The sequence below is a fragment of the Triticum urartu genome, chromosome 2 (assembly GCF_003073215.2).
Source record: "Triticum urartu cultivar G1812 chromosome 2, Tu2.1, whole genome shotgun sequence".
In the NCBI taxonomy this organism is placed as follows: domain Eukaryota; kingdom Viridiplantae; phylum Streptophyta; class Magnoliopsida; order Poales; family Poaceae; genus Triticum; species Triticum urartu.
Genome location: NC_053023.1, coordinates 18,475,133 through 18,489,843, shown reverse-complemented (window position 1 = coordinate 18,489,843; position 14,711 = coordinate 18,475,133). Strand labels below are relative to the sequence as shown.

Genomic DNA, 14,711 nt, shown 5'->3' with positions numbered 1-14,711 from the left:
ACACTATGTCAATCAACTCATTATTTTCAGAATTTCTTTTAACTTGTAGTGTCTCATTTTTAATGTTTGGTGCACCGGTTGCATACGAAGTCTGAGTGGGCAAGATAGGTCCTCAATAAACTGCTATGCTAGGATGGAAGTCATGTCGATTACAACACAAATACTAGCCAAACACTTTTATTAAAATGTGTTAAAATAAATAAGTGAAAAGAAATAAATAATATACTAAAATAATACTAGGAAAGATAAATTTATAATGTATAGATAAAAAACAATAACATATGTAAAAGGGTAGGCCTAACAGGGAGAGGGGGCGACAGTTCCTTCTCTACCAAGGCGAGTGCTAAGATCTTCTGTCTCACGGCTGCTCCACCAATTCTCCCCTCCGGAGTCCTGGTAGTGACATGTGACCCTTGACAAAGTCCCAATTATGCCGCATGTAGGATGGCGTTCAACTTCTTTACATGTATGCAATGTTCTTGGTGACTAATTTCCTTACCACGTCACAATCCTCAATACTCTACTATTGTCTTTTTCGGTTTATATATTTTTAAAAACTATAATTCAAAATTTTTAATGTGAAAAATGAACTTTTCACGTGTCAAAACTGCGCTTAAAGTTTTCTGAATTTCTTGATTGAAAAATACCATTTTCATCATTTTTAACATCTGGAAGTAAAGTTTTCGAATTTTATAGTTCGAACACAACAATTTTATTGTTAGTATTTTTTATTCTATTTTTTGCAATCTGTGTGCTTCGAAATTTAAGTTTGATTTTTCTTTGCATAGTTTCAAACATGTAGAATAAGAAGTAGAGATAAAAAAAGGTCACTTAGCATAAGCAACGAGGGGTGTCTCATCTGAATTTTGTCCCTAGCAATATTTAAAATATTTAATTTTTTAAGCTCTAGATGATAAGTATACATATTTAGACTCTTTTTTTTCTTAACTAGATGAACTAGCCATCATATTGATAGTTAGAATATTATCTGTAAAATATTTGCACTGATTTGGGTGGAATGGATAAAACTAAGCTGAACAATTTGAACAATTTTCCTAGAATTCTCTTGTATACTTTCAAGTACTCCAACTGATATAGACTTCAAGTTGAATTTTTGAAGATCAAGTGATCGACAACATTGTCTAACCATCTCACATTTCAAATCACAAAATGCAAGGCGTCTAACATACAATTCAACACCTTCCCGTGCCATGTTCCAATCTCAACAGGATGTTGTTATGTGAGCGTCTCTGCGAGACATGTTTGAATTTGTTTGGGTAATGTAAAGAATTTGTGGTGCCCTTATACGTACTCACATTACTTGGAACCGGCATAGTATGTGAAACCACACTCTTCACAATAACACAAATCAACTCTTTTTTCTAGGTTAGCCAATTAGTCAGGGTGTAAGTGTATTGTCGTGAACTTTGATTGCTTGAAGATGATAAATGTTTATGTAGAATGGACGGTTCTCTTTGGGCCCATATGCGGCCATCTTCGACGCATACATAACATTGATGAATGTAGTACTCTCTCCGTCCTATAATAGAAGAGCGTTTTTAATAATACATTAGTGTAAAAGAACGCTCTTATATTATGGGACAGAGGGAGTAGCTAATACTCTTTCTAAGCGAGCTCACTCTTCCGCTAAGAGAGTCCGGCTGCTAGTGAACAATGTTGCTGGTACTGGTGAAAAATGTGACAAGTTTAGATTGAATGTAAAGGCCGCCTAATAATAAGCTCGGTACAAGACACACAGTTGTTTAGTGGCCACCTATCTCTACTATGCCACTCTTATGACCACCTCTAGTGATCAGTAGCGCATTCTCTTGTGTCCATTACAAGAGCGTTGGATTATTGCCAAGTACTCCATCTCTTAGTGATCTAAACACTCTTATATTTCTTTACGGAGGGAGTAACTGTCTAATATCTAAATACGTAGTATCTCTACTCCATAATTCTCTGGAAAGATATCCAACCCTTAGATATTCTTGTAATATCTCCTTGGTTCTCCCCCGCAAAAAAACTATATCTCCTTGGTTCTCTAGAACATTACAGCTAATTTCTCGACATTTTTGGAATACTCAAATTGTGCATTGTTCATTTCTCAATGGCAGGTAATAAATCTGCAGAGTTTGCACTGGTGAAAAGCTGAACTTGAACTCAATCAAACAAAACTCCAGATAGTGCAAATCAATCTTACAAGAGTATATAGGATAAACAAAATTTAGGGTTTTTTGCGGCAGTTGACCGGTTGGAAAGAGAGAGTTGCTTATAGCTGTATCTGGTCTCCTAGAGAATGACTATGGAATCAAAGATCTTCAGCAGTGTGATTTTTTGCTATGCAAAGGCCGGGTGTTACTCATTGTGTTTTGTATTCTCTTGATGCCACATTATGAGTCAACAAAAATGCCCTTTATCAGAAAAAAAAGCAATGTGATTTTTTGACATGTGTGTATCTGATATAAATTATATATACTGGAAAAAGGGTGCAAAGCACCCTAGAGAAAAGACACCCGCATGTATAATTAGTTGCGAAGACTAAGTAAAAGTACAGAAGGTAACATTACAAGCAGTCAATTGTCCTGACCTACCATCCACATCCCCTTAACTACCCTACCTACGCTGGGATCTCATCCCATCGCTCTAACAAGTGTGATGTGAAATGCAGAATGATACATACATACAGCCAGACATATATACATACATAGCAGAGGTCAAGGCTGCTCCTCCTTTCCTCCATGTGTATGCTATTGCCATCCATGAGGTACCTTGCCATGATGATGATTGATGTAGCTAGCCTAGAAAGCTAGGTGTTAGTCAGAATCAGAGCTGGAGCTGCTGTCCGGCTTTGCCCTCCGGCCTTGGATCGCGGGCTTCAGAGCTTGCCGAGGGTCGCGGAAGGATTGCTGTGACTGGGACGGCTGCTTGCCCCCTTTCGCCGGTGCTGCCGCTGCCGCCGGTTTCTTGTTGGCAGCGGCTGCTTTGGCGGCCAAAGCAGCCGCGTCTTTCACCTCCTTGCACACCTTCTCCAGTATCACCAGGAAGTCGCGCACGACGACGAACAGGCGCAGGCCCTCGTCCTTCCCCTTGCTGCCGTGGAAGTAGTCCACGGTGGAGCGCACCATCAAGCGGAGCTTCTTCTCCTCCTCCAGCAGGCGGGTCACCTGCGCCTGGGAGTTCTCTACGAACTGGGCCAACTTGCGTTGGAACCCACTCTCCTCCTCCAAGCTCTTAATGCCCGTGTTCAAGAACTCGTTCGCCTTCACCAGCCTGTGCCCGAGGCTCGCTACTGCGATGGTAAGCGCGTCCGCATCGAGGATCGCTGCCTTGCGGACATTCTGGAGGTCGTCAGACAGGCCGGACACCATTTCGAGGCCAAGCTGCTTGTAGTGCTCCGTGTCGTCGCCGACATCCTCGGAGAGATCATCGGTGCCACCGCTCACGCTGGAGACACTGCTGTTCTGCTCCTTGGCCGCCCGCGCGGCACGGACACCCTCCGAGCGGATGATCTCCTGGACGACGAAATGCAGCAGCGTCGTCTTGCCATCGAGCCCCTTGACATCAGCCAGCTTCAGGAGGGTGTCCAGTTTGAACGCCTGTGCTCCCCCTCGAAAGGTGCCATCATTCATTCGGTTGCCAGTTTTAAGTACAGCCTCCAGTAGCTTCTTGAAAAGACGGCTGTGCCTAAGCTCGTCGCAGGCAACCTGATTGACTAGTAAATCTTAATCAGTGCATATATTGGTCAGTAGAATGAGGCATCTGCTAAATCTTAGCTTAATTTACCTCTAGGGTTTTGAATGACTGCTCCACACTTGTAGCTTCTTCCGTCAAACTGGCCATCAAAAGCAAAGTCTCCAAGCGCTGGAAAATGTATGGGATGTCAATGATGGTCTTCAAGAATTGCTCCGCTTGACCAAGTTGACTCATTTCTCCAGTGTACAGCCGAAGCCGTAGCTCCTCATCACTGGTTGGGGTCCACCGTAGCAAGGTTGTTATCAAATCGGCTGGGAGATCATGCCCTGCATGCAATTACCAAAGGGAACAAACATGCCCAACTATTTATTGGTCCCAGCTTACCATAGAACAAAATTCAAGAGTTTATATTGTAAAGTGCAGTGCTTGACTCAAACAAAAGATCCATCCATGTATCTGTCACCTCCTCACCATGCATATGGAGCACAGTTCATGTATCCAAGAGGTAGTAGATTTTAGACAGGAGAACAAAACACAAACTGGGCACTGCAATGTGCTTGTGGAGGGCAACTTTTAAAGTAAAAACACAATGTGTCGCTTTACCTTCTGTAACTGCAGTATGCACGTCTTGAGCTGTAACACTGAGTGCCTTCAGTGATATTGATAAATTTTGTGCCTTTTTAGCATCCAGGATCCTAACGACTTGAGGAGCTTCCTTTGCTGGCTCTTTTTTGCTATCATTACTTTTGTCAATAGGTTTGCAACCAAAAAGAGATTCGATCATCTCCTCATTAAACCTACAAATGAATTAGTACGATTGAAGAGTTAATTGCAACAGCAAGTAAGAAGTTGAGTGAGATATAAAACAACATCAGCAGCATAAGCAGAAATAATAACAAGAGAGGACCGGCTCGCTTACTGGAAGGATCCTGCTTTAATTTGATCCCACACCATTGCTTGATCTGTTGCAGTAACTTTATCCCAGAAGAAGGGCTTCAACTTTGTTTTCGAAGAGTCTGCAACAGGAGCTGCAGCTCCTGGCTTCTTAAGCGGCGGAGGTCCTTTTCTTGGACCACCGGGCATTGCTGGTGGCGGAGGTCCCCCCGGTCCACCACCTTTTAGAGGTGGAGGTGGAGGTCCAGGTCCTGCTCCAGCCCTTGCACCAGGAGGTGCTGGTGGCCCTGGAGGAGGAGGCCCGCCCGGCTTTGGAGGTGGTGCGGGTGCACCTGGTGCAGGTGGTGGTGCGGGTGCACCTGGTGCAGGCGGTGGTGGTGCTGGTGCACCTGGCGCAGGTGGTGGTGCGGGTGCACCTGGTGCAGGCGGTGGTGGTGCGGGTGCACCTGGTGCAGGCGGTGGTGGGGCGGGTGCACCTGGTGCAGGCGGTGGTGGTGCAGGTGCACCTGGTGCAGGCGGTGGTGGTGCAGGTGCACCTGGTGCAGGCGGTGGTGCTGGTGCACCTGGTGGCGGTGGCGGTGCTGGTGCACCTGGTGGTGGTGGTGGTGGTGGTGGTGCACCTGGTGAACCTGGTGGTGGTGCACCTGGTGACCCTGGTGGTGGTGCACCTGGTGAACCTGGTGGTGGTGCTGGTGCACCTGGAACTAGAGGAGGAGGTGGTGGTGCTGGTGCACCTGGAAGTGGAGGAGGAGGTGGCGGAGGTGGACCTGCAGAAGAAACTGCAGCCTTCTCGGGTTTGGCCGTCGGCTGTCCAGCGATGGTTGTTACTTCGTACGAAGCAAACCTGCTGTGTCGCTCCATTAGTTCTGCCTTCATTGATGCTGCTCCTACTGACTTCAGTTTCGTGGCTGGTTTTTCAACATTCAACCTCATCACTGGTACTGTAAATTCAGGCTGCTGTTTCTCAGATGCACTGTTTGACAATCCTCCCAGCCTACTGACATCGATCTGGGTGGCGGAATCCTTACGGGAAGAACCTGATGCACGTAAAGGAATAAATACAAGTAAATGACATGTAACATAATGGATGGAAACTAAACAAAACTGAGCTAACACCACCTGTTAGGTCACCACCCCCCACTAGATCATACGGTGCTGCTGGCTCTTCGTCACACATCCCACACAAGCTACCGACAAGGGCCACCAATGCTACACAAGCCACTGCACCAATGACAGCAGTGGATGAACCCGAGTCATCATCCTTGCGCTTCTTTCCCATAGAAATTTTTATGCTAACGGCTAGCGGACGAGCCTCTGCTTCGGAAGAGAAAAGACCCCTGATTGCTTCTTTTGCTGGCGGTGACAAAGAATAATGTGATGTTGAAGCTCCTTCAAGAAGGTATCTTATTTTTGATGCAAAAGACAGTTTGAAATTATTGGAATGTGGCAATAAGCTTCCTGCCTCCTCCTCAGCATCTTCATCCTGTGTATGCCCAGAGCCATGTGGCGAAGGAAAATTATGCTTGCTTAAGCAGTCCAGAATAGTATCGGCAACTTCTGGAGACAAAGAAGTGCTCATTCCTTCCTTGGTGCTGAATGCAAGGGTGTGATTGGACTGGTTTTTAACATCTTGAAGGATTATCCTATCTAGACTACAGTTGAGCCATAATTGTTCCACCTGAGTGTAATGCAATGTACGAGAAATAACAGTTAGAGCTAAAAATGTGGATATTATACTTTAACTTACAACAAGAATCATATAGTCAGCACTTGATGGTTCTTGAGGAGGGTGTTTCTCATTTATAAGAAGGATATATAGCTAAAATTCCTAGAAATTGGCAAGGTTTACATAAAAATAATTAATAATTAGATAGGAAAAAAACTACCTGGGTGAAATGGTGTGATGGTAAAAACACTATTGATGAGAAAAAAAATAGTAACAGGATGAGAAAATGATGGTGCTACTGATTAGTTGTTGTCGTCATTTTTACTTGGTTTCATGAGCATAGACAAAAGACATAAAACATTGTTATTTATACTATGTTAACTAGTCAGGTTTCATGATAGATGATGAATATGAGTAAACCTTGTAAGTAAAATTCTACAAGAAATTCTCTTGAGATACAAAACCCACTCCATTTTGGAGTACAAGATAGTGGCATGTGTATCACACAAGGAAATCGACAGTAGTGTCTTTAGCACTTGCTGCATCAGTACTGCAGGTAACCCGGTATTATGGCTTGCTGCCGTAAGGCTGTAGACGGAATACAAGCATGAGTAGTGTCATTGTTCCGCCGATGACCACAGAATCTTGATTTCTTGGTTTACTTTCCCTGACCCTAAACAAATTTAACCTAAATAATCTGTCTTTTTAAAAAAAAATTGCGAGTGAACCTAAATAATCTATCACCAACAAAGCTAAAAAGCCACCACCTTGCGCTTTTCTTACCAGCGCGCACGGTTAAGCACAATGATGCACACATTAAGCGCAATTAAGCTAGGCATTTTGCTGTCATGAGCCTAGACGCGCCTTTTCTTAACTATATGCAATGCAAGACAGAATAACTCCAATTCTTACCAATTCATCACCTATTCGGCTCGGGGGAGACGGCTGGGGAGGTGGCGGCGGCCAAAACAAGTTCTTCCTGATGGCGGCGACGAGCAGCAGCCCGTCGCGGTCTGTTGGCGTGAGCAGCAGGAGGGAAATGAGGCATGCGCTGAGGAGCCATTTCAATCTGCTCCTCGGCCACCTCATCCTATGTAATCTGCTTGCTTGCCTAATCGACCCCTAATTCCTCGCCCAGCCGGCCATTGCTCCCCAGTGGGGATCGGCACCTCAAGAACACCGAAGGACCGAGCACCGATTCTTCCTCGCTTGATTCTCCTCCCCAAATCGCTGGTCTTGGGACCAAAACTTGTGGAGGTGATTTGCCCAACCAGATTTGACAGGCTGATGCCCGCGCTAGGGGTTGCCACCTGTTGATGTTGGATCTGGGTGCCTCTGCATTCGGATTAAGCCACGGAAAAGGGGATAAAATTAGAAACTTTTGGCAAGAAGAGGACGAACCCAATAATAATGATAAAAAATCCAAAAAAATCTGAAGGGATCTGCGGTTCGTCGGTCGATCCATGCGGCGGGAAAGGAATTTGGATGGACGGGGGAAAGAAAGGGGGAGAGAGAGAGAGAGAGAGAAACCTCCGGTTGTCGGCGGCCCGGACCGAATCTCGCCGGAGGAAAACGATGAGCCGCCACCAATCCACCAGCCTGGGCACCGCATGATACGGCGGACGGGAAACGAAAAAAAGATGAAAGGGGAGCAATCTCCCGTCCCTTGTTGCCTCATAGCGATCTATTTTTGGGGGAATGCTTTGGTGTGAGATGGGGGTGGAAGAAGAGAGGCTGCCCTTGAGGCTAGGAGGAGAGCAGCCATTGCTCCCAACCACACTCTGATTCTCGTGCGTTTGCTCTGCAATATGTTTCCCAAAGGTTACATGAAAATTGTACTAGTACTAGTATATTTTCTCTAAGAGCAACTCTAAAACCTCGCCGGACATTATAATTTATAATTTCAGATGTTTTACTGCTCTTTCTTTGTCCAAATAAATCGGTAAAAAAGGTCCGACTCGTAAAAATTATACAGGCGGCTCGTATATTCCTCCCCGCTGCTATATTTACTCGACATCGGCCGATTTACGGTTTGTATTCTTCATTTTCCCCACCCGCCTCTGCCGCAATCTCCACTACTCCGGCGTCCAATCCCACTTCTCCGATGAATGATTATGTGCGCACGCACCCATTTCTCGCAGATTAATGGTCAGCGGAGGTCGGGGGCGTGGGGTCGCGGCTGGTCACCGGCTCACTGCCGCACAAGCCCCCTTGGCACGACATGGAGGCCCGACAGCTCCAGTCGGCCCGCCGTTGAGCCGTGGCGCTCGTAGCATGCCTGCGAGCGCGGCGCCCTCTCCAGCAGCGGTGCCCGGGGCATGTGGGGGCGCTTCCTCGAGCTCGGCGACCAACTTTGCCAACTACTAAGAGGCTCCGCAACGTGAAGCTCGAGCTCGGCGACGCAAAGAATGTGACGGCGGCCGATGAAGAGGGTGTTGCTGAACGCCTCGAGGCGACGAAGGAGGAGTACCGGCTCGCCAACATTCTCTACCGGTCGGCGGCCGAGTACTACCTCAGCGTCAAACCATGAACTAGTTCTAGATTTAGTTTGATTTACTATGTGTTTATGTTTGTATGTTTGAATGTATGAATTCTGGTGGTGAACTATCGTGGCACGAACTAAGTTTTAAATACGCAATATGGTTTTTAGCAGGTCTATTCAGTCGTGCCGTCCGCAAATACCGTGCATTCGTTTTATAGGATCTGTTAAACGAAATTTATGATATAGAGTTTTGTAGGATCTGCTAAAGTTACTCGGTACTTTCCCACAACGTGAGTCGCTCACCGACGACAACGATGTGCATGTTGCTGCCTGTAATAGCTAACTTGTAATTTGCGAACCAACGATGGTTAGAGAGACTGTGGTATCCCGACTCATCAGAAATTCAAATCCTGGTGCTCGCATTTATTCCTGAATTTATTTCAGGATTTCCGGCGATGCGCATTTAGTGAGAGGAGACATTTCCGTCGATGACGAGACGCCTACGGTGACTCGTAAATCTTAAGATGATATGTCGGCTCAGTCTTTTAGAGGTGCTCATAGGGGTAGAATATGCGTGTGTGCATTCATAGAAGTGAGTATATGCATGTGTATATGAACGCTTGTATCTGTACTAATGTTAAAAAAAAGCTAACCTGTAATTTCGTGTATTCACGAAAAACAAAAAACAAAAACTGAAATTCCGTGAGAGCGGCTGTTCTCCATGTGCCCGGGCGCCTCGCTCGTCTGCACGTAGACGGCGAGTTTTGCGCACTAGGGACGGGCGGGCCGCCTGTTTCGTCTCGCCAATCTGCTCTTTCCTACCGCAAGCAGGTCACGTAATTTTGTGTTGTCGCTCACGGCAAGCTAATCAGTTGGAGATTCTGCACAACTCAACCAGCTCAAGCAGTTTCACCTAAATATTTTGAAGGATGTGGCTAGGTCTTAGTCGACTGAGATTTAAACAAGTCTCAGCTAAGTGACATAACATGCTAGAGAGAAAAAGAAAAACTGATTTTTTTGCACATATCTCAACGTAAGATCCACGGATATAGTACCAACTAAAACTTAACGAAGTCTCAGTCGACTGACTTAACGAAGTCTCAGTCGACTGAGACTTAGCAAGATTGTATTTTGAAACATCAAATTTGTTTCTATTTTTTTTATTTTTTTGGATTTTACTGTTCATCCTGGACCACTGGAGCTCGGGATCACATACTCCCCGTCCCCTGTTCTTATATATTCTCAAATGGAATATAACAACTTGTCGTGTTGCATTGCATATATCTTCTCTTGTTCTAGCATGTCCTCCATTCTTGTTCTTGCACGTCCTCCGATTTTTGGTGGATCAGTTGGTAAACTCAACAAAATTGGACCCAAGGAATTTTTACAACATTTGATGCCGGGATGCACTACATCGGAATTTCCAATCATTTGTATCCGGACTTTATTGAAAGATTCAAAGAACTTTGTTGGCTTCACATCACATAACTTTCTAACAAGTTGTCCGATCTTAGTTAATGAAAACTGAAGAACTTTCAGTAATTATAAATTGGTTACTATGTTGGCGGAGTTCGTAGAGCTGGCTGTGCGTTGGTCTTGATGCACGCTCGTGTTGCCACTGGTCACTATTTCCTTCGCCACTAGTGTCAAATAACATCTTACATTATGAGACAAAGGGAATAGTTGGCTTTCTATTAAAGGCGGGGCAGAAATGCATTTTCTCTTCATTTTTGTGAATAGAAATTCCTTTTCTCTAAAATATTAAAAATCACAGAGGAGAAGGAGAATAAATACGTTTGTGCAAGATTAAATCTGCCTCTTGCAAGTAGCATTTCATATTGTCTGGAAATTACTTACTTTCGGAATTAAACTTACTATTGCAAGCTTAACCAATACAACAACAAACATCACCAACATTTTAAACATCACGCGACCAATCACATGCACGCACGGGGAGCAACCAGCTAGGCTGGGTAGCTAGCGTGCTGCCGCCCGCCTTATTGAACAACAACGACATACATGCACACACACGGACATAGTAACCTTCTAGCTAGTCTGGTTAGCTAGCGAACGCAGTCATATGTAGATCATCATACATATGATGGAGCAATCAAATCTTGAGATAAGCACCAATGGCGCTGAGGTAGTCATCAGCCTGGGCGCAGAAGGCGACGATAGAGCCGTTCATGAGAGGGATGCGGAAATGGGTGTCGGCTCCAGCTTTCGGCCTCACTTTTCCGAACGGGCCATGGTGCTTCTGGGCGTCGGTGGTGCGGAAGGTGAGCGAGGTGATGTATCCGTTGTAAGTGTACCCGGAGAGCTCGGTGATACGCACATTTGTCAAGTGGATAGTCTGCACGTACACATAATCACGAGAAATAACTAACGGTTAAACATGGATCAAGAGATTGTCCATTTACCAAGAGTTAGTTATCACCGAGAAGAGGTATGTAATAATCCAACCTGCTAATATGCACAGTATATATTTTGTTTTGACGTGGAGGGAGTACCTTGCTCTTCTGGCCAGGAAGCGGGGTGCCCCATGGACCTGCTTTGTTCATGTGGTTTTTGCTGTCCACGAAGGTGAAGGATATGGCGTTGATGATCCCTTCGTGGCCCGACGTGCTCCAAATCTCCAAGCTCCTCAGGCTTGACGGCGCAGAGCTCGTCAATTCGGCGATGTCGTAGACATCACCATTTGACCCACCAAACATCCCAACCTTCACCCCATATGTCGACATCGGCAGCTTGTTTTGAGAGAGAACGGTCGCTAGTCTTTGATAGAAAGGCTATGGTTGCTTGCTTGTTTTCTGCTCCGGAACCAAGATGCCGGACGTTATTTATAGATAGAATTCATTAGGCCGGGTTGTTCAAGTCAAGTCAAGTCAATGCCTTATCATGGCGTACCTACGTACTGTACCCATATGCAACCACTAGCCGCATGTCATTGATTCATACACGAAATTTCCTACTCCACTTGCTACTAGGGGCCCCTTTTTGCATTAATCCGCTAATGCCCCCATTTTCACTGCAATTTCTAGGCTTAACTCTTCCGAGACACTGAACCAGCAGATCTTAAAATTGACGAAGTTGACAGAAACCTCATAGTTAATGGTATGCTATATCGCTGAAAGAATAGCGTCGGAGAACCTGAAACAAATTCAACATATGCAAGCATTCTTGTCAAATCTAAAACTTGAAGCCGGGTCGGTTTCAAGCAAGAAACCTAACCATCTAAGCAATGCTCCGAAGATGACATTTGGACCACCCGTTGTAACCAGTTATCGCGAAGCCGACTCCCGGATACTCCATCCGAGCAGGTTACAAAAGAGCGTGACCAAAAGAAATAGACTGAAAATTTTAGTCAGTTAAAAATTTCAACCAACTAGGAAAATATCGCGAGCGGTTCATACATTGAGCCGGCTGAAAACTGTCACATTGTCCCACTAAGTTTTTAATTATGAAGGAGTCGGTTGGTTTAATTTGTGAACCGCCCCTGGGATTTGGCCTCCCATTCCCTTAGTGTAACGAACTAATATTTCTGATAAGCATAAATATGCATAGTTTACTATCAGTAGCAACTTGTTACAGTAAGTTAGGGCATCTCCAACATGGATAATCAAACCGAAACTATCAAATATCCGTGGACACGATTCAAATTTGTTCGCAAGCAGCCGGTTGGGCGGGCGCCATTCAACCGTGTCCCCCAAAATTTCCTTACTTGTTCAACCTCCTCTTTGACAATTTTATCTAGATCAGTAGAATTTGATTTTTACATTAAAATAGTTGCAAACAAATGCAACTACTGGCAAAAGCAACAGATGTTCTACAAGTTTTTTACATCCATCGACTGCAAAAGCGAAAGCACAACTGTTCGTGCCTGATGCTTCAGTCTTTGACCTCATTTTCACCCCTCCCTCCTTTTGCACAAAGCGACATGCTAGCATGGAAGTCATAAAAAAGTTCACCACATCGGGATCCAAGTCGTCCGGCTTGACATATAATATCTTTTGTTGCTTAGAAGTTTCCTTGATTGCCAGCTTCCTCTCCTCGAGCTTAGTCTTCTTATTTTACATTCCCATGAAGACGTCAAACTTCTCCACTTTTACATTCCCATGATGCCATTGCGCTTGGCATATGCCTCCTCCTTCTTCGACACGATGTCCTCGAACTTCTCTGTCATATTGGCCGCCACTCCTTCTCGCTTCTAGTTCTTTGTTTCCCATCCCCCCTCCTTGACCTAGCCACACGGGTGGCCTGTGCAAGTGCTCCAATCGACGGATCGCCCCCTTCACCACTTGCTTTGGCGTGGCGGTCTTTGACGGGCATGGGCAATGGTGCTCCACTTGCTTTGTGCATTCAACTTGAACCAACAATGCATCATGATGAATGCCTTGTCCTCGGTCTTGTTGTACAAGGTGGTGGCGTGGCTGTGCTAGCAACATGAAGCAACATAGTGCAAATCAAAAAAATGGACAACACATAGGGTAACAGGAAGCAACATAGAGAAAAACAACTTACGAGCTCGAGGAGTGACACACCACTAGGCCACCGGTTTTCTATTTGTGCATACACACCGCAATGTTTGTTGACGACCTCTTGGATGATGTATCTTCCATGACTTAGAAACTTTGGATTGCCATCATGGATCGCCTCCTTGAAGTAGGGCTCATAGTCGTTTTTCTCATCGAAAAAAAATTATGAACACTTTGCCAAACAGACGATCACTTTTGCTCTGTGCCTCTGAACGCGTGAAGGCTTGAGGCCAACCATGCCGAACACAACAATTCATCATCTTTGTTCGAGTATGACAAACCCCTCTACTTTTTGCATGCGCATCAGGCACGACCTTCCGCTGGGTGTCCATCACGGCCATCTCTTGCTCCGTCTGCATCTCATAGTGGCCATCGACTTGACCATCTTCATGCCACCGCCTTCGAGCTTGGGGAGGCATTCCGTTGAACAGTGTCCGGGAACCGCTGAGGCCTCCTTATATAGAAACCGTGACCGGATGAACGTCGGTGAGTCAGTGAACACGTAGTCGTTATTGAGGTCGACAATGTACGATGGAGAGTGGCAGGAGGCGTGGGTGAAGGATGATGTGGAGTGTTGCGGCGATTGCAAGCCGGACTGACCGTACCATTGGGCAACAAAGTAATATGGTGCCTTGTACTGGGCGGGCCAGGCGATTGCCTGAGCGGCACTGGCATGATGAGCAGCTGTGGAGGGGGAGCTCAGGCCTGAGCTACTATGCCCGCAGCTGTCGCTGCTTTGTTGGTGGGACTCTCCGTCACGTGTCGAGCTTGCCACTTGACAATGTTCAGATTCTCCGGCGAGGCTTCTGGAAGGACGATCTGAATGTCTTCATGGGCTCCAAAGGATCAATTGCGGCGGCTGCGGAAGGAGTCAAAACAAGCGAGCGATCGGGTCAAAGAAGGCAGGGTTTTGCATCCGAATAGTGAAGGGAATGTCCAAATGCGTAGGTACCGCGACTGGATTTTTGGGTGGGTTTGGGGTGTCGGAGGGCGACGTGACGGACGGCCAGACTCCCTAGAGCTCCCTAGATTTTTGGCGGTCTGCGGGATTTCAAACATCTGGACCGGTCGGGCTCGATTTGATGATCTGTGTTTAATGGCTAAAATTGTTCGGATGGTCCAATCCAAACATTTGAGGGTGTTTTGGTGATCCGTGTTGGAAATGCCTATGACCATAGTGAGAGTAATTTGGCTAGCAACATAACGCACCCCACAACAAATTTGTTTATGTGGCAAGTAGTTAATGAGGAAAAAGATGTCTATTGTAACATAACGCACACGAGCCAAAATGAACGTACATCTAAATAAATGAAACTTGCATGATACCGTACATTTGCTACTACCAATTATGTCTTCAATAATATAGACTAGTAGCATATACATGTTATTTGTCTAAGTTACTCCCACTATGACCAGCGTTTTAGTCGGCAATTGAATA

General features: G+C 45.6%; 2 protein-coding genes across 2 annotated transcripts; both read right to left on the bottom strand.

The window, feature by feature from the left end:
• Positions 1–2,511: 2,511 nt before the first annotated feature.
• On the bottom strand, positions 2,512–8,576 carry LOC125534779 (formin-like protein 18). The gene is made up of 9 exons (XM_048697886.1): positions 8,460–8,576; positions 7,787–8,094; positions 7,426–7,591; positions 5,710–6,268; positions 5,259–5,627; positions 4,616–4,922; positions 4,300–4,493; positions 3,787–4,022; positions 2,512–3,707 (listed from the first exon to the last, which is right to left on the bottom strand). Exons 1-9 carry the CDS (start codon positions 8,574–8,576, stop codon positions 2,817–2,819), a joined length of 3,147 nt encoding a protein of 1,048 aa, XP_048553843.1. The 3' UTR covers positions 2,512–2,816.
• A 1,968-nt stretch (positions 8,577–10,544) lies between these two features.
• Positions 10,545–11,545, bottom strand: LOC125540717 (protein GOS9-like). The gene is made up of 2 exons (XM_048704298.1): positions 11,249–11,545; positions 10,545–11,091 (listed from the first exon to the last, which is right to left on the bottom strand). Exons 1-2 carry the CDS (start codon positions 11,477–11,479, stop codon positions 10,849–10,851), a joined length of 474 nt encoding a protein of 157 aa, XP_048560255.1. The 5' UTR covers positions 11,480–11,545; the 3' UTR covers positions 10,545–10,848.
• Between the last annotated feature and the right edge of the window lie 3,166 nt (positions 11,546–14,711).

Excerpts from the sequence above, each read along its gene's own strand:
- LOC125540717 (XM_048704298.1), bottom strand. The coding sequence starts at position 11,479 with ATGTCGACATATGGGGTGAAGGTTGGGATGTTTGGTGGGTCAAATGGT. Across the intron at positions 11,092-11,248 it reads TTCCTGGCCAGAAGAGCAAG|ACTATCCACTTGACAAATGT; the intron begins GTACTCCCTCCA and ends GTGTACGTGCAG.
- LOC125534779 (XM_048697886.1), bottom strand. The coding sequence starts at position 8,576 with ATGCCCCGGGCACCGCTGCTGGAGAGGGCGCCGCGCTCGCAGGCATGC. Across the intron at positions 7,592-7,786 it reads CGGGCCGCCGACAACCGGAG|AGGCACCCAGATCCAACATC; the intron begins GTTTCTCTCTCT and ends ATCCGAATGCAG. Across the intron at positions 6,269-7,425 it reads GGTCCTTCGGTGTTCTTGAG|GTGGAACAATTATGGCTCAA; the intron begins GTGCCGATCCCC and ends CATTACACTCAG.